Genomic DNA, 19,145 nt, shown 5'->3' on the forward strand with positions numbered 1-19,145 from the left:
CTATCAGCAGTCTCTGAGAGGAGTCATCCTGCTCTGAAACAGAGCGGTTAGTCCTCACCTCTCCCGTATGCAAATTCACACTGAACAGGGACACATCCGTCACCTCCGCTAGCCGATAGGAAATATAGGTGTTATGGCCCGAGTCAGCGTCCACTGCTGTTACCTTAGTAACGAGGTGTTCTGCTTTAGGAGAGCAGGGCATCCTCTGATGAGACATGGAGCCCATGTCTGCGGAGGGGTAAATAACCACAGGTGCATTGTTGTTCTGGTCCAGAATAAAAACGTGAACTGTGGCGTTGCTGGTCAAAGATGGGGAGCTGTGGTCTTTTGCCTGAACTTGGAGCTTTCATTTTTTCGTAGTCAAATGAATGCATGCTAAATATACTAACATTTTCTGAGTTAATGTAGACGTAAGAGGAGACAGGTATGCCTTGACTTTTCAAATCAAGAACTGAATAAGTGATCTTAGCATTTTCTCCCGTATCTAGATCCGAAGCTGATACCGAAGACAGAATCGATCCTGGGGCGCAGTTTTCTTTAACATAAACAGAATATATGGGAGAAAAAACAGGGCTATTATCGTTTATATCTAATAGAATTACCTTAATAAATTTGCTCATTATTACGGGCGGTGTTCCAAAGTCGGAAGCTATGAGCTCAATCCCGTATTCCAGGAACTGCTCTTGGTCTAATTTTACATCCGTAACCAGTGCGTAATGATTAGAAAATGTTGGCTTTAGATTGAAAGGGTGGTTAGGAGACATCAATAAAGTTACGTTTCCATTAAGGCCTGAATCCAAGTCTTTAACATTTATCAACGCTACCATGGTGCCAGCCGGAGCATCCTCGCGCACAGGTTTAGGTGTGGAGGCTATGGTGATCTCTGGAGCATTATCATTTACATCCACAACTATAACCTGAACTCTACAATGCCCTTCCATGGAGAGGGCTCCTTTGTCTCGAGCTCTTACATCAAATTAGTATGACTTACTGCTTTCATAATCAATTTGTTTAGACACATATAATTCTCCCGTATCTGAGTTGATATTGAAGTAAGCCTGAATAGTTTCTGAGGTATGCGCCCCAAACGAATACTCTATTTCACTGTTCGTCCCTTCATCCAAGTCATTTGCTTTTACAGTGAGTACCAGCATACCTACAGCGCAATTCTCAATTACTTTAACCTCATATGAATCCTGTTCAAAGACAGGGGCATTGTTATTAGCATCTAGCACCTTCACTACAATTTGAGTACTACCTGATCTAGCCTGACTGCCCCCCATCAATGCCTGTCAATATAAGGTGATGAACTGTCTGGTTTTCCCTGTCAAAAGCCTCCTCCAGCACAAGCTTTGGGACTTTCATCCCATCCTTGTTATTCTTAAGGTTCAAGACAAAGTGGTCGTTTTTATTTAACGCGTACGTTCGCAAAGAGTTTGATCCAGCATCCTGGTCTTGGGCAGGCTCCAAAAGAAATTTAGCTCCTGGAAGCGTCGACTCAGGCAAGTCTATATTGTTTGTGCCCGCGTGAAAGCGCGGGGAGTTGTCATTTATGTCTTGGATTTCGACCTCCACATGGTAAAATTGAAGTGGATCTTCAGTCATTATCTGCAGTGGCAGCACGCAGCTGGTGCTTTGTCCGCATAGATCTTCTCTGTCTATTATTTCCCTCACAACCACCTCACCGTTTTCTAAATCCAAACTGAAATACTGCTTAATGGATTCAGAAGCTATCTGCAATTTATGGTCAGAAATCTCAGAAACTCCAATACCAAGATCTTTGACTATATTTCCAACAACAGAACCGTCCTTTAATTCTTCCGGAATGGTGCACCGTGGCTGTGCTTCTGTTATAATCCACAAGACAACAAAATAGACCACCCACAGCTCATGCCAAAATACTGCCTTCCATTGTTTTTGAGTCCCCATTTCCAAAAGTGATAGACTACCCAGTGCTCCAGTATCCTGGAGCACATTTTACTTACATGAAATGTGTGATTCAAAGCAAATTATTTAATACCAACAACACAACCGGTTTCAATGTTGCTTTGTACAACGCAGCACGTTCATCCCCGTTTGGGTAGGTCTACATTTTGTGCCCTGCACAGCTATGGCAGGGGAGGGAGTAGATCTCTGTGAACAGTTCAGCGTTCTATTGGTGGAGAGAGCTCCAATGGATTATGGCAGGGGCCAGTGCAGTTTCTTAAAGAAACAGCATCGCTTGTATGCACATAAAAAGTGATGCTCAGTAGTCAGGAAATTCGTTACGTGAGACTGCAAATGATTTAGAATTACAAGCTAATTGAAAGCTAGATATTAGCAGCATGTAAATCAATATTTAAAGTTAATAATCAAATGAGTATGTTTAATTAACTCCACTAATTAAACCCACATTAAAAATATCCAAAATATTAAATTGGAATAGATCACACTTTTTTTTACTGTACATGGTTTATTATTATTATTATTATTATTATTATTATTATTATTATTGTTGTTGTTGTTGTTGTTGTTGTTGTTTACTACAGTCATATTTTGAGTGAAATACATTCCATATAGGGATATTATATCATATGTAATTTAATAAATATTTTTTGGGAAGTTATGCTATTTTTCTCTCTTCTGTGCGAGATATGTTGAAATTACTGCAGGCAGATGGGATGTTCTCAGTATTGTTTTACTGATTAAGAAAACAGCTTTTCTTCTTTACTTTTTTCAATCCATTACAATTACAATTGATCCATCTTGCTTTTTGAAAGGTGTTTTTGGCCATTCGTATTTATTCAAAGTGAGACACAAATTTTAATTTTGAGCAAATGTACAGACTAGATACTAACTTGCTGACTAAAGAATTTTGTATTTGAGACTGTATGTAAAATGCTTTTTTTTCTTTACTGTAGGTTTCCATAGTTGTGTTCGATTAGCGATGCTTTTGGACTATGAATGCCATTGGGAAAGGCAGGACTGCCTGGAACTTTTGTCAACAGTTATACAATGAGCTGCATTTTAAAACTTACTGTGACTTGTTCACTGTTTGAACTGACTGTAAAAATGGACACAATTTGTCTTTAGGGTAACCCATTTTCTAATGATCACAATTCTATATTACTTTGTGATGGGTAAAGTAGTAATCTGTAAGGATCAAGTGCAACACATAATACACAGCTGAGTTATAAATTCTTGAACTTTCCTTGAATGGCTATGAAAGAACTACATAGTGAATGTTTTATTAGGTACAGCTGCACTACAGCTGTATATAATAGGTGGCCATACATGTTTTCGTCAATGGTAAGCTACACACACCTACTCCCTAGTTCTGCTATTGTACTCTATTTGTACTGTGAAGTCAGCTGCCTTACCCTGTGTATGCTCTGTACACCTTATTGGCGTATTTCATGAGTGACCTGGTTTTGACCAAAGGCCAGGTGTTAGCTGTATACTTATTAAATCAATATATATTCAAAATGCACTTGTAAATACTGTTTGTGCAAATTCATATTAATTTAACAGGAACTGATTGTTGTGGCGATAACAGGAACCATAAGTCCTAAGTAAATAATAATGTGATGTGTATTAAAATGTTACACAACCTCAAAAAAGAATCACATCAAGATCAAGTCTTCTAGCACCTACTGTTAGAACATACATTTGAAAGTGAGAAACAAATGTTGAAAGACATTTGAGAAAAATTACTCAATGGGACTACAGAAATTTTAAATTTACAAAATATTTTACAATAATTTTCATTCTCCTGATAAACAATTTTTAGTAAAGAAAAACGCTCACCTGTTGACTTTCAAATGTCCACGTGCTGTCAGGTAACGACGCATCAAGCACGTTTAGTGTGTTTGTAAAGTCTGTGGTGCTGCTGGGCTTAATGAGGGTGAAATCACTGAATTCTGACATTGGAGATAGATAGGACCCGAAGGACTGACTCTGAGACATCATGTCTCCTCCCAGCACTTCCACGTACTTAATGGGTCCGTCAGTGTTGAGCTGGATCTGTAGGTTTCTGTTGGGGTTTTTATATCCAGAATCACTCCGTCTCATACAGCAGCTCGAGCTGCTGCTGCTGCTTCGAGCGCATTTCACCAGTAAGATGAAAAATGTCAACAAACACAACAAAGATACAGAAGCAAGAGAGATGATCAGATATAATGTGATTTTGTCACTTTTCTGATTGAGCTCTGTAGTTTTCTTACGATAGTCTGGTACAGGCTCATGAAAGCCGTCCTCTATCAGTATATCCACGGTGACTGTGGTGGACTGAACTGGTTCTCCATTGTCCTTTATCTCTATCAGCAGTCTCTGAGAGGAGTCATCCTGCTCTGAAACAGAGCGCTTAGTCCTCACCTCTCCTGTATGCAAATTCACACTGAATAGGGACGCGTCCGTCGCCTCTGCTAGCCGATAGGAAATATAAGCGTTATGGCCCGAGTCAGCGTCCACTGCTGTTACCTTAATAACGAGGTGTCCTGCTTTAGCGGAGCGGGGCATCCTCTGATGAGACATGGAGCCCATGTCTGCGGAGGGGTAAATAACCATGGGGGCATTGTCATTCTGGTCCAGAATAAAAACGTGAACTGTAGCGTTGCTGCTCAGAGGAGGAGAGCCGTGGTCTTTCGCCTGAACTTGGATCTGAAACACTTTTATTTGCTCATAGTCAAATGAGTGCATTGTGTAAATGCTGCCATTATCTGAGTTTATGTAGATGTACGAGGAAACAGGGATATCCTGGTGTTTGGAATCCAAAATGGAGTAGGAAATTTTCGCATTCTGGTCGAGGTCCGGGTCTTGTGCAGATACTGAACACAATATTGACCCAAGAGCAGTATTTTCCTTGGTGTAAACTATATACGAGTTTTGAGAGAAAACGGGAGGATTGTCATTAACGTCAGCAATTCTAATTGTAACAATTTTTTGTGTAGATCGTGGTGGGGAACCCGAATCAATCGCGCTTAATTTGATCTCGTGCTCTGGGTATTTCTCTCGGTCCAGCGGGCCACTTGTAACAAGTGCGTAATGGTTGGATACGGAGGGGTTTAGTTTAAACGGTGAACTGGACACCAGCGTTAAATTTACCTTCCCATTTTCTTCAGAATCAGTGTCCGCTGTGCTTATCAGCGCAATTACAGTGTCTTTCGGAGAATTTTCCGGCACAGGACTGGAGAGAGAGGTTATGACTATATCTGGATCATTATCGTTAATATCACTGATTTTAATTTTTACACCGCAGTGCCCTTCCATTTGCGGATTTCCTTTGTCTTTTGCTAGTACGTCAAATTTGTGTAGATTGGTCTGTTCATAATCTAACGGCCCTTTCACACTAATCATACCAGTCTTTGTGTTGATGTCAAACATTTCCCTTATTGCATCAGATGTTTTTTCTGCAAAAAAATACTCGATTTCTCCGTTGGGTCCTTCGTCTAAATCTACAGCGCTAACCCGCATAATGTCATTGCTAATGCGTTCATTTTCGTCTACAGTCGCCTCATAAAAAGACTTTTCAAATTGTGGTGCGTTGTCATTAATATCTAGAACTATAATAGTGATTTCTGAAGTGCCAGATCTCACCGGATTTCCACCATCTACGGCCGTCAGTGTAAGTTTATGAATAGCCTGTTTTTCTCGATCGAGAGGTTTGTCGAGTACTAACTCCGGAATTTTTATTCCATCTTGGGTTTTTACATTTAGCACAAAATGTTTGTTGCTATCCAGACTGTAGGACTGTAAAGAATTTGATCCTACGTCAGGATCTTCTGCATTATCAAGGAGGAATTTCGCGCCAGGGTTTATAGACTCTGGAATATTCAAAATACGCTCATTTGATTTAAAATGAGGAGTGTTATCATTGATGTCTTGTATCTCAATCTCAACTCGATGTAACTGCAAAGGATTTTCTACAACTGCCTCAAGAGGCAATAAACATAGCACGCCGTTCCCACATAGACTTTCTCTGTCTATTCTTTCGTTTACAATAAGCTCACCCTTGTCCACAGTCACACTGAAGTAGTGCTTACCCGATCCGGGGGCTATTCGTAATTTGCGATCTGTAAGGTCGGATAAATCCAAACCGAGATCTTTAGCAAAATTTCCAACCACCGACCCTGACCGTAACTCCTCTGGGATTATGTATCGAATCTGCGCTTCTATTGTATTCCACAGGAGCACGAAATAACAGCAGTATATCCTCCTCTTTAAAAACATCATCATTCCTGACATGTCTTCTAAACCAGCCAACGTTCATCCACATTTTCTTAAAGTCGCATTGTTTTTACGGTAAGGACAGCGTCCAAATAAACATTTTGAAGACATACTCCCATATAGAGAAAGATCGTCTTTTGTCGAAAAGCACTATTTCAGTCATTCCCTCAGCTCTGAGCACTATACGATTGCACACAGGAGGGACAGAGTAGATCTCTTTGTACAACTCTGCTCCTCATTGGTGCATCAAACATCAGTAACAACCAATCAGACTCTACCAATATTTTAAAGGAATAGACTTCTTTCCATACATATTATAATGGGATACAATGGAATCTGAGATACATTTCTGACAGGAAGAAAAGGAAAAAAGTAAATTTAATCAACATGTCATTATTATCTATCTTATTCCTATATATGGCATCCTTTTTACTTTAAAGTCAGATAATTGTAGTAGTAGTGGTAATAGTAGTAACAACAAACAAACAAACAAACAAACAAACAAACAAACAAATAAATAAATAAAATGCCTCCATAGTATTAATATTATTTTGGAGGAAGGGGTGTCCATCCACGCCTTCTATGGCCTGAATCTGGACTATATCTGCCTTCATGTGGCCATAGAGGGGAAACGCAGCAGTCGCATGAGCTTCGAAAAATGGGAGGGGGAGGTGTGTGTGTGTGTGTGTGTGTGTGAGAGAGAGAGAGAGAGAGAGAGAGAGAGAGAGAGAGAGAGAGAGAGAGAAAGAAAGAAAGAGTGAGCGACTGAGAAGGAGATGCAAAGCAATACATAAGATTCACTAAATCATTTGGTTAATAGTGATGACTTATGGCAATAATATTAAAAATTGATTAAATTATAATTAATAATTAATAATTATCCCATTATGAACAAATTATCTCTCTTTGTGTGTTTGTGTGTGTGTGTGTGTGTGTGAGAGAGAGAGAGAGAGAGAGAGAGAGAGAGAGAGAACGATTGAGAGAGATGCTAATCATTCAAAGATGATTGATAATAATAAAACTAATTAAAATTCATAATATTATCCCAATCGGTCATTTATCGCTGTTAAACTGTCCAGTCCGCCTAGCAACAAAGGAACCAACCACGACACATCAAAACAAAGGAAGAAAGCAGACACTGTTCGGTACTCGGCTGCATAACGACGCAACTATTTCAGCACTACAGTGGTGGACAGCGCCACACAGGCGGCGTGCTAGGGTTGCTGCAATCATTGGATCACCAAACGCAAGACCAAACATATATATCCGGTGACACTGTAACAGTGGCTTTAAATCAATCCCCTAGACCAACACGAATGTTTCAAAGAATTAGGGTTGAAGATTCGAAAAAGACAGATGGAGATATTTTATATCTGCCTCGAAAGAGATTCAGAATTACCAGAAGTCCAACGACAAAGTTGCTGAGGCTTCACCACAGGCTTTCAACGACATTCAAAAAACAGAAACTCTGAAAACTTACCCTGCACTGTTTTAACAACGTTAACGCATTACCAAACTAGAAAATAACACACCACATGGAATGATAATCCTATTAAAAAGCAATGTTTTGTTTTAGAATTGACCACTTATTCACACTGGTAACTCTTTAACAAGACACCTTCAACATTACGTTTTATAGGTATTTATAAGTTACTGCAGATATAACCCCTGATAAACTACTTCAGATGGGAAAGGGAACACTTCTTCTGTGCTGTACTGCATTGTACACTTTGTCTCTGTGCACCAGTCCCCCCCATACATGATCTATTTCTGACCACAGATCATGTCTCAGTTTAGTTGGATGCATTTTAACTGCTGTGTTACATAAATGCATATTTAAAAAAAATGCAAATATTTATATGCATAGCTATCTAGAGTGAATATCTCTGTCTGTGACAATCAGTAACATCACCATAAAAATACACAAAAAATAAATGTAGAACAGGTAGGTTGGCATACTGAGTGTAAGAACAGTTTGCAATGTTGTATTGTAATTTGATAAGGTACAATGTCCTAACAGACACCTGCTCATATTAAACACTGAAACAGTTTGGAAGCATTATATGTACTTTAACTTTATATACATGTTCATAAAATATGCATTTATGAATATGTCTGCAAAATATCCACTTAGTGTCTGTGCTGTGGTCAGAAAGTGGTCTTTTACTGTTAGAGGGCAGTGACATGAAACTGACATAACCAGCACATACAGTTATATCGTCAGCTAACCTGTGATTTATAGTCAATGTCCCAAGCAAACAATAAATGTTATAAACCGGTAATATGTAGTATGGGGACACATTAGGTATGCCTATAAAATATCCATCCATAATATTTTAATCATACAGTACTTATTACAATATATAATGTTATTAATCAGCTGTTGAAATGGTTGTATGCATCTGAAGTGTATTTTAAATATTTTTTATGTCTCCCCAGAAAAAGAGGGTGACAAAGAGGGTTACAAAAAGCAGAGCAAAGAAGCTTAATGACAGTTACAGAAAACACCAATCATTCACAGTATAAGATTGTGGAGGAATGATTGCATTATACATGAGATCCAGTGTGATACCTTTGTTGTGAATGAGAAATAACTAGTTAACTGGTATAGTGCCCCTGCTGCAGAGACTAGTGGTTACAATATGCCAGTATGTGCTGATACAATAGCCTGGCTGTGCAATTTATTTACTTCTGTTATGCCACTGAGAACAGATTTTAACCACAGAACTGAAGGTTCATTCACACACACACACACACACACACACACACACACACACACACACACACACACACACACACACACATATATATATATATAATTAATACATTAACTTTCTGTTTCCTGGCTCTCATATTAAATTAAAGTTTAGTTTGGTAATTCTCCAGACTGTCTTTAGGTTAATCAAACTAAGGACTGTAGTACTGGTACAGCACATGTGTTCTCTAATTCATCTTAATCTGAAATAGTTTAGAGACTCTGTTTAAGTTTGCTACAGGTTTGTGCTCTGCATTTCAGCCCCTTTATGCTATATGGTTTAAATTATTCTATTTTTTTTGTAAAAGCACCCTTACATGGCTCTATTAATAAACATCACTTAAATGGACATGGCGTTTATGCAGGGTTTTGTGGTGTATGCAGTGGAAAATTACAAAATGTAAGAACTCTTACCTTGTTTGGAGAGGCACAGGGAATTGAGGGGAAGAGCATGGCAAAAAAGAAGGGAAAAAAGAGGAGATGGTTAGGCAGGGTAGTGTGTTACAACACAGCATTTCCGTTTTGAGAATACACATGATCAAAGACACTGTATATAATCACTGATACCTATAACGCCACATACATGTCTATAAACAGAGGAGGATAAGATGACCACATGTTATGGCAAGTAGCTTTAACAAACACAAGAGGGAGCAGGAGAGCATAAGACGCACAGCACTTGCGCATGCGCACACTCACTCGCAGGGAGGGAGAGAGGGAGGGGGATAAGAGAGGAAGGAGAGACATCGCCGTCCTGACACACCCCCCCCATCCCCCTTCTTTGAGATAATGGAATAGTCTACATCGTGACTCAGCCTGTTGTCATGGAAACACAGCCCAATTCTTGTTAAGGCGGCAAGGGTGTGTGTGTGTGTGTGTGTGTGTGTGTGTGTGTGTGTGTGAGAGAGAGAGAGAGACAGAGCGAGAGAGAACGAGAGAGAATGAGAGAGATCCGTAGGTGGAAGGTTGGTGTTTGTATAATATAGACAGAAAGAAATTAAGCAAACTGGGATAAATCAAGTTTTAGTGTTGTTCAGAAGGCAGTTAAACAACAACAACAACAAAAACATTGCAATGACATAAGTCACTCTTATTTCAACATGCCCAGCTTCACCTCTTGTATGGCAAAGTCCTTTTAAAAGACAACTGACACATGGCAGATCAGACAATGTAAAGAAGAAAATTGAAAACAATGCCAGGGCAGAGAGCAGTTGTTAGGACAATGTAATATGTCTCAGCAAAATCAGCAAACAGACATGCAGGCTTGAGAGGGTGAATTCAAAACAAAGGTTTCACTGCAGCAGCCCCTCCCTTCACTCCACGTGGTCATGTCAGCACTGCTCAGCTGGTCGCTCGGGAAGACAGCAAGCCTCTGATTCTGTCCTTCAAACCAAGCTGTTTGAGCCCTAGTTAGTGATTTACCCACATATTTATTCACGGTTCTTTAACTTAACAAGAATCTAAAGGGTGGTGAAGGAGTTTAAGGAATATTTACTTTTAGAAATATTTATAAAATAAGGGAAACGAGCCTGCACAGAATTAGCACATATTAGATGAGAAACACATCATTATCTACAGTATATACAAATATCGATAGATACTATCTGAAAAATGTATTCATATATTTTGTGATGTGATTTTGTGCAGTGTAAACATTTACCTCCCCAAAGAAACAGAATTCTGTACTTCATAAGAAAGCTACACCTACTGCAGCACCAACAGTAGAATAGGCACTGCAAGCTGGACAAAAGATGCAGAACCATGGACAGCTCCCAGCACAAACAGCAGTTGCCTTTCTGTAAATGCACTGAACATAAGGCTGTAACCAAAGCAGGGAACTGTGGTCAGTACATCTTCAATGTAAAATATCCACTGACCCCATTCAAATGCTCCTAAACCTTTTTTTTTTCACAAACAGCAAACACATGTTTCTAAGACTGGGGTCTCACACTGCAAAGTGTGTGTGTGTGTGTGTGTGTGTGTGTGTGTGTGTGTGTGTGTATATATATATATATATATATATATATATATATATATATATATATATATATATATATGTAAAATATGAGTTCTCCTCATAAGACCAGGAATAAAAACAAAATACACACATCCCACCTTTCACCTGCAGTCACTGCCACTAGATACACTCACCATATAAGAGCATTTTATAGATGTAAAATTACAGGAGCTCTGTATATAATTAATTATACTTATACCATATTTACACTGGTCGGTCTACTACCATAAGATCACAGCTGACAAGCTGTAACATGGATAACAGACTGTTCTCAACATAGTAGTAGCATTGACATAAGACCATTGTAGGAGGTGTGGCATTGATAAGACTGCATCAGGCAAAATAGCAATACAGAGTATTACTGAGCAGTATTACTGAGTACGTGTGTTAGTTCAAGTATGTGTGTCAGTCACTATTGGTTCAAGAGTGTTCTACCCAAAAATATTCAGACAACTGCTGTACTGAAGTGAGTAACTCACCACTGATCTCTATAATCCTGATATCAGAAACTCACCACTCATCACTGCAGTCCTGATATCAGAAACTCACCACTGATCACTGCAGTCCTGAAGTCATAAAATCACCACTGATAAAACTGCAGTCCTGAAATCAGAAACTCACCACTGATAAACTGCAGTCCTGAAGTCAGAAACTCAGTTGTAGGTTGGATAATCCAAATAATGCAGAGCTATAGTCTGCAACTCTACACCTAGGTGTTTCCAGTAAGTAATAACATGGGTAAGGCATGTATAGTCATAGCTGATTCTGTAAGTGTCCTTTCTATAATTTTTCTGTGTATCATATGATACCGCATCATTATTCAAATAAAGACCATTATGATTCCATGCTGCTCTAATTACAGCATTTCAATTTATGTTCAGTGAAACCTGTATGCAGATGTCAACCTGCAGCTAATTCCACTAATGCTAAGACCAGTTAAAAATGTACCTCCCTTAGTTCTAGTACAATGGATATATTTTTAAGCATCTCAACCCAAATACTATGTAGCATTTCCAGGGCCATGACAGCAGTGTGCATGTGCCTTTAAGAGTCTGCTGGAAGGTGTTTCCATGGCAACAAAAATGACCTGGCACAGTTTCAGTGCATCACAGAGCAGCTTTCTCAGAGACAACATTGTTATAATCCATAAAACAGCAAGGCTACTGATACCACTGGGCACCAAAAAAAAAGAAAATAACAAATCAGCCTCAGCCCAAAGTGAAAAAAATTAACGGTTAACAAAACCTTCAACAATGTACAGCACTGATAACTGACTGAATGTCAGCAAGAGTAATGCACACAAGCAAAAAGCCTGGGCCGATATGTTGGCTGCTGTTCAGTGCAGTTCAGACTGCTGTGATGTGGCCTAACCTCACCGACTGTGCAGCCACTTTTACTGCAGGGATGCCACTCCCAGTTACACACAGAGCTCCGGAGCAAAGCACTCACAGCCCTGAATGCTTGAATGCAAAACGCCCCCCCAAAAAACAGATTCTGATCCAAACTAGGCCGTGCCATTGGTTGTTGCTAGTCAGTAAGACATGTGCATGGTGCATTTTAAATGCTGAGTCAGTACTTGATTAAGCCGATGAAGGAACAAAGGAACAGCTGCAAAACCTGCAACGTCTCCTTCAGTACAGAGACCAAATGAGCTTTTTATTCTAGGACCAGATGCACAAAAGGCATCTGTATAATGGTGCAAAGTCAGCGTTGTGTAACAGAGATGCTGTCTGATAAAAAGAGAAAGAGAGCCACTGAACTTATTTCACTTATGTATGTTCGTGTGGGTGCGGTAGCCACCCATCTGCTGTGTTGTAACCTACAACAGAACATCTTTATGTTCGTGTTGGAATATATAATAAAGTTGCTGTGGAAAAAATCTACAATGCCATTCCTGCAGCAGAGCAACACAGAATATTAGAACTTAGTGTGTGCGTGTGTGCGTGTGTGTGTGCATGTGCATTTGTATGCATGCATGTGCTAGAGTGGAAAATGGGTCAGTGTGCTCCAGTAGGATGATGAGGGAGAAGGCTACTGCTGCACCATTAGGAGAGGAAAAGGATACGGGAGACCCACACTCAGACCCTACATGCAAACAACAACACATACATACAGATCCTTTACAAATGATGTGCATTATGAAAGGGCTTAATAGGCAACCATTTTTGTTGCCTCCTAATGCACTACTAATGCACAACTAATTGATGACAGCTGCTTATCAGCAATCATGTGTTGTTTCAGAAAAAGAAATACCAAAACCATGGAATATTTTGAGTTCTGATATGAGAGACAGAGACAAAGGTATTATGCAGCATTGCAAGTCTATATTAGATTCAAAATAATACATAAAAGAGCACCAATGAGCTAAACGATATGCATGTGGAGGACAAATCTGAGAGATCAGCAAAAAAGCCCTGAACAGTCCTCACCTCTGAGAGCAGCTCAGTGTCATCCTGCTGATTCCATTCTATCTGCACTGTCCCCATGTGACTGGCACTCCCCAGTGTGTTCTGGCTGTATGGCCTGACAAACTTCATGTCACTTATCCTCGAGTCAGTGGTCCCACACACCTCGTAATTATACATGTGCGGCAGAGTGCCATCAGCAAAGCCCGGAGGGTAATACGGGATCACGGGAAGGTTCGCAGCACATTTATAGAACAATCTTTTCTGCCTCCACCGGTAGATTTTCACAGAAATTATGGCAATTATTGAGAAAATGAAGAGTACAGAAATGGCAGCAAGAGCCAAAACTAAATAAAATGTCATACTGTCATTGTACTCTTTGTCAGGGCTGAAGTCTGTAAATTCCGAGAGCACTTCAGGAAAACTGTCCGCTACAGCTACATTAATGTTAACTACAGCTGAGCGAGAGGGCTGTCCGTTATCCTCCACAACAACAGTGAGCTTTTGTTTCACAGCATCTTTATCAGTGACCTGGCGCACAGTTCGTATCTCTCCGTTCTGTGGACCCACTTCAAACAGCGCCCTGTCTGTGGCTTTCTGTAGTTTGTAGGAGAGCCAGGCATTCTGTCCAGAGTCCACATCAACAGCCACCACTTTAGTGACAAGATAGCCGACATCTGCTGAACGAGGCACAATCTCAGCCACCAGAGAGCCGCCAGTCTGTACTGGGTAGAGAACCTGGGGAGCATTGTCATTCTGATCTTGGATAAATATATTTAGTGATGCATTGCTGGACATGAGAGGTGAGCCTCCATCTTGTGCTCTGACAAGAATTTTGAATGATTTTAATTGCTCATAATCAAAAGATTTTACAGCATAAATTTCACCACTATCTGCATTTATGGAGATGTATGATGCCAGGGGTGCCCCGTTCAAATCCCCATCAACAAGGAAATAAGAGACCAAGGCATTCGGTCCCCAGTCATCATCGATCGCTTTTACAGTGAGAACAGACATGGAGACAGCGTTATTCTCATAAATATATGCATTATAGCTTTCCTGCTCAAACTGAGGCGCATGGTCATTTATATCTGAAATCTTTATGGAAAGCAATTCCCTACTTGAAAGAACTGGCTTGCCTGCATCTACAGCGGTTATGGTTATGTTATAATCTGAGGTGTGTTCCCTGTCCAGTGCTGAATCTGTCACTAGATTATAGTAATTCGTCAAGGATGATACAATTTTGAATGGAGAGTTAAGGTCAATAGAACACGTGACTCTACCATTGTCGCCCGAGTCAAGGTCTTGGACGTTTATCATGGCTATCACCGTACCGAGTGCTGCGTCTTCCGACACAGAACTAGAAAAAGACATGATTATTATTTTCGGAGCATTATCGTTTACATCTAGAACATCGATGAGTATTTCGCTCGTGTCCGTCAGTCCTCCGTGGTCTTTAGCTTTCACTTTGATGCTAAACTGCTTGTGTTTTTCGTAATCTAAGTTTGCAGTGACTTTAACTTCGCCAGATTGCGAGTCAATTGAAAACAGAGCTTTCACGCTTTCAGGAACATGGTCAAAATAATATTGTATATCGCGGCTTGAGTCGTCTGCATCTGTTGCAGTAACAGTTGTCACGAGCGTACCGATCGCTGCATTTTCAGAAACAGCGGTTTTGTATGATCGCTGACTGAATACCGGGGCATTGTCGTTGGCATCAAGAACGACAACATTGATTTTAACAACGGCAGACCTTTGAGGTTTTCCTCCGTCGTATGCCGTCAGCGTCAAAGGATGGTGCGTCTCCTTTTCTCTATCCAGTGCAGCTTGGAGAATCATTTCTAAATTTTTGCTACCGTCCACGCCGTTTTGAACGTTTAACTTAAAATGATCGGTAGGGTGTAATGTATATTTCTGTAAAGAGTTTATACCAACGTCTGCATCTGTCGCACTCCCTAAAGAAAAGCGTGCCCCAGGAAGGGCTAACTCACTGATTTCCAGAGTAATAGCGCTCTTCGGAAATACGGGGCTGTTATCATTAATATCTAATATATCAACGGTAATGCGATACAGCTCCATTGGATTGTCTAGGATCACCTCAAAACTGACACTACAGGCAGATATTTCTCCACACATCTGCTCTCTGTCTATCCTTTCCTTCACAACAAGCTGCCCGTTTTCTCTGTCCAGTCCCACGTACTCACTGCCACCCGCGGCGAAGACGCGAGCCTTCCCTGCTATAAGTCGTTTCGGTTCGAGGCCCAGGTCCGTGGCAAGGCTTCCAACAAAGGAGCCAACTGGCATTTCTTCAGGTATTGAATAGCGAATTTGTCCAGTCACGAGCTCAGCAAACAATGACAAAACAAATACTCTCCACAAACGCCGTGCTTGCAACCAGCCCTTTACCCCCGTCTCCATTTTAAACGACAAAGACAAGGACGAAATGTAAAAAAAAAAAATCAAAATTATAAAAAGCTAGAATGATGCGTTTTGAGTAATTCGATCACGAAATCCTGTACTTTGACGTTATTAAAAAACAAGGTTCATGGAACAATGTAGCAGGTTTCCACGGAGCGTGAGATTAACTGAGCTCAAAGATTTATTCATACTGTGTTTTGTCGTAGGAAGCGTAAAAAGGAAATAATAGGAGCAATATGGCTTGCAACGAACAGCGGCACCTAGGGTTCATATGAAGTATTGCAGTGGTGGTCAAACAGCAATTTGAGTTTTTGTTTGTTTATATTGGTTTTTTTTGATAATGAAAATAAGAAAAATATGTCCACATCATAGTTATAAAAGCAAACCTTAGACGTACAATTTAAGATCAACCATACCACTGATGATTTCAGAGAGATGATATCAGAAAACCTTATGATCTACTGTGTATACAAAATGCAATGGAAAGTTTGATGCTAGACCTTTCTTTCCTAAATACACAGAAAAGTGAAGAAAAACAAAAAACAAACACCCAAATGATATTTTGAAGCACAGGCTTGTGTCAGGAGGCCTCACCTCTGAGAGCAGCTCAGTGTCGCCCTGCTGATTCCATTCTATCTGCACTGTCCCCATGTGACTGGCACTCCCCAGTGTGTTCTGGCTGTATGGCCTGACAAACTTCATGTCACTTATCCTCGAGTCAGTGGTCCCACACACCTCATAATTATACATGTGCGGCAGAGTGCCATCAGCAAAGCCCGGCGGGTAATACGGGATCACGGGAAGGTTCGCAGCACATTTATAGAACAATCTTTTCTGCCTCCACCGGTAGATTTTCACAGAAATTATGGCAATTATTGAGAAAATGAAGAGTACAGAAATGGCAGCAAGAGCCAAAACTAAATAAAATGTCATACTGTCATTGTACTCTTTGTCAGGGCTGAAGTCTGTAAATTCCGATAGCACTTCAGGAAAACTGTCCGCTACAGCTACATTAATGTTAACTACAGCTGAGCGAGAGGGCTGTCCATTATCCTCCACAACAACAGTGAGCTTTTGTTTCACAGCATCTTTATCAGTGACCTGGCGCACAGTTCGTATCTCTCCGTTCTGTGGACCCACTTCAAACAGCGCCCTGTCTGGGGCTTTCTGTAGTTTGTAGGAGAGCCAGGCATTCTGTCCAGAGTCCACATCAACAGCCACCACTTTAGTGACAAGATAGCCAACATCTGCTGAACGAGGCACAATCTCAGCCACCAGAGAGCCGCCAGTCTGTACTGGGTAGAGAACCTGAGGAACATTGTCATTCTGATCTTGGATTGTAATTTTAACTGTTACGTTGCTACTGAGTGGAGGGGAACCCCCGTCCTGCGCTTTTACGCGGAAATGAAAGTCCTTTAACTGCTCATAGTCGAAAGAGCGCACAGCATTAATGACGCCACTGTCTGCACTGACTGTCACATATGATGACACAGGAACTCCATTTACAGTGCTGTCTTCTAGAATGTACGACACACGGGCATTCTGATTGGAGTCTACGTCACTGGCCTTCACCGTGAATATAGAGAGACCTGGTGTGTTGTTCTCGACTACATACGCCTCGTAGTTATTTCTCTCAAAGACCGGCGCGTTGTCGTTCACATCTGATATCTGTAAACGGAGAGAAGCGCTGCTGGAGAGGGAGGGAACCCCTTCATCAGAGCACGTCACAGTGATGTTGTACTCAGCCTCTCTCTCCCTATCCAGTTCCTGCTCTGTGCGCACGCTAAAGATATTGTTTGAGGGAGATGTGACAGCAAAGGGGATATTTTCACTAATGGTGCAGTGGACTTTACCATTTGCACCTGAATCTGGATCACTGACTTTCATCATAGCAACAACAGTACCAGCATTAGACTCCTCGGATATAGAATTAGACATTGAGAGAATACTAATGGCTGGTGTGTTATCGTTAATGTCTAACACATCAAGAATTAATTTACAGGAGTCAAAGAGGCCTCCTTGGTCTTTCGCTTGAATTTCAAGCTGATAGTGACTCGCTTTTTCAAAGTCAACATGACCGTTTAAGACTATTTCGCCGCTATTTCGATCAATAACAAATAAATCTGACAAACTATCCACTGTTTTTGACATGTAATATGCTACCCGACCGTTGGAGCCTTCATCTCCATCGGAGGCGCTCACAGTAATTAATTTTGTTCCCTTCGCTGCATTTTCAGATACTGTAGCCCGATACACTTCCTGAGTAAATACGGGCGCGTTATCATTGGCGTCCAGAACAGTAACATATATTTTAACCGAGCCGGATAGCACTGGTTCACCTCCATCAGTCGCCGTCAACAATAAAGCAAACTGCTCTTGTTTTTCTCTGTCGAGAGGTGTTTGTAAAATCATTTCCACGCTCTTATCACCGTCTGCCTGACCTTGTAATTTTAGAACAAAATGATCAGACGGTTTAAGCGAATAGCTCTGAAGGCCGTTTGTACCGACGTCGACATCTATTGCTCTCTCTAACATGAACCTGGCGCCAGTAACCGCTGACTCGCTTATCTCAATCTTAATTTCCTCCGTCTGGAAATGTGGAGCATTATCGTTTATGTCCGTGATTTCGACAGTAATTGTGTACAGTTCCATCGGGTTTTCCATAATCATTTGAAGATGTAAAGCACAAAGCGTCGTTTTTAAACAGAGGCTCTCTCGATCTATGTTTTCCTTAATGAGCAGAATTCCTTTCTCTTTATTCATTTCGATGTATTCCGTGCTGTCCTCGGTAAAGATACGCGCTTTTCCAGATTTTAGTCTTTTTAAATCCAAACCCAAATCTTGAGCAATATTTCCAACAATCGACCCTTTAGGCATTTCCTCCGCGATGGAATAACTCACCTGCCCGTACACAAAGTATGAAAAAAGGACTGTAACAAACAATACCGTGTGCCATACCACCATATCTGACATTTTCTTGCCCATAACAAAGATGCCCAGAGACAACATCCTCATACAGCGTTACTGTCCCAGGAATCAGTAAACATCCGACGTGAAATTCGTCTTCGATTCTTATAAAAAGAGGACGAGAATCTCCCCAGACACCTTGTTATTTAGCAAAAAGAGACAGGACACCCTTTCTTTCCAATGCCTCTGACATTGCGGGCTGCTGAGGGTGGAACTGGGAGCAAAACAGACATGAACGTTCCTCGATGAACAGCGGCCCTCTGAGTCAAAAATAAGAATTACAAACAAGTTTGAAGTATTTTAAACCGTAATGAACCGCGCCCAGTACATTAATGAAAAATCTAAATAATTAAATAAATATTATATTCCTATTTTACTA

At 40.7% G+C, this 19,145-nt stretch overlaps 2 protein-coding genes across 43 annotated transcripts in view; both read right to left on the reverse strand.

Annotated features, from left to right (window-relative positions):
- LOC113588744 (protocadherin gamma-C5) overlaps positions 1-1,929 on the reverse strand; it is a 2,120-nt gene extending 191 nt beyond the window's left edge. The window contains 3 exon segments of the mRNA XM_035535385.1: positions 1-344; positions 346-1,280; positions 1,282-1,929. The exon segment at positions 1-344 is cut by the window's left edge and continues 191 nt beyond it. Coding sequence (XP_035391278.1) covers positions 1-344; positions 346-1,280; positions 1,282-1,929 — 1,927 coding nt within the window.
- The window catches only part of LOC113588740 (protocadherin gamma-C5-like), a 206,836-nt gene that overhangs the window by 29,576 nt on the left and 158,115 nt on the right, over positions 1-19,145 (reverse strand). For 2 of the 42 annotated variants that reach the window (XM_035535510.1, XM_035535491.1), the window contains exons 1-2: positions 17,108-18,953; positions 13,406-14,119 (exon numbers count right to left, since the gene is read on the reverse strand). The exons of 35 other annotated variants lie outside the window; for them this stretch is intronic. In XM_035535510.1, coding sequence (XP_035391403.1) covers positions 13,406-14,119; positions 17,108-18,814 — 2,421 coding nt within the window. In that variant the 5' untranslated portion in view covers positions 18,815-18,953. Of the gene's footprint in view, positions 1-3,786; positions 6,527-13,405; positions 15,977-16,393; positions 18,954-19,145 lie in introns of those variants that run through there. 5 more of the 42 variants (XM_035535511.1, XM_035535492.1, XM_027028060.2 and 2 more) reach the window with 3 other exon arrangements.

This window comes from Electrophorus electricus, chromosome 17 (genome assembly GCF_013358815.1).
Source record: "Electrophorus electricus isolate fEleEle1 chromosome 17, fEleEle1.pri, whole genome shotgun sequence".
Classification (NCBI taxonomy): Eukaryota; Metazoa; Chordata; class Actinopteri; order Gymnotiformes; family Gymnotidae; genus Electrophorus; species Electrophorus electricus.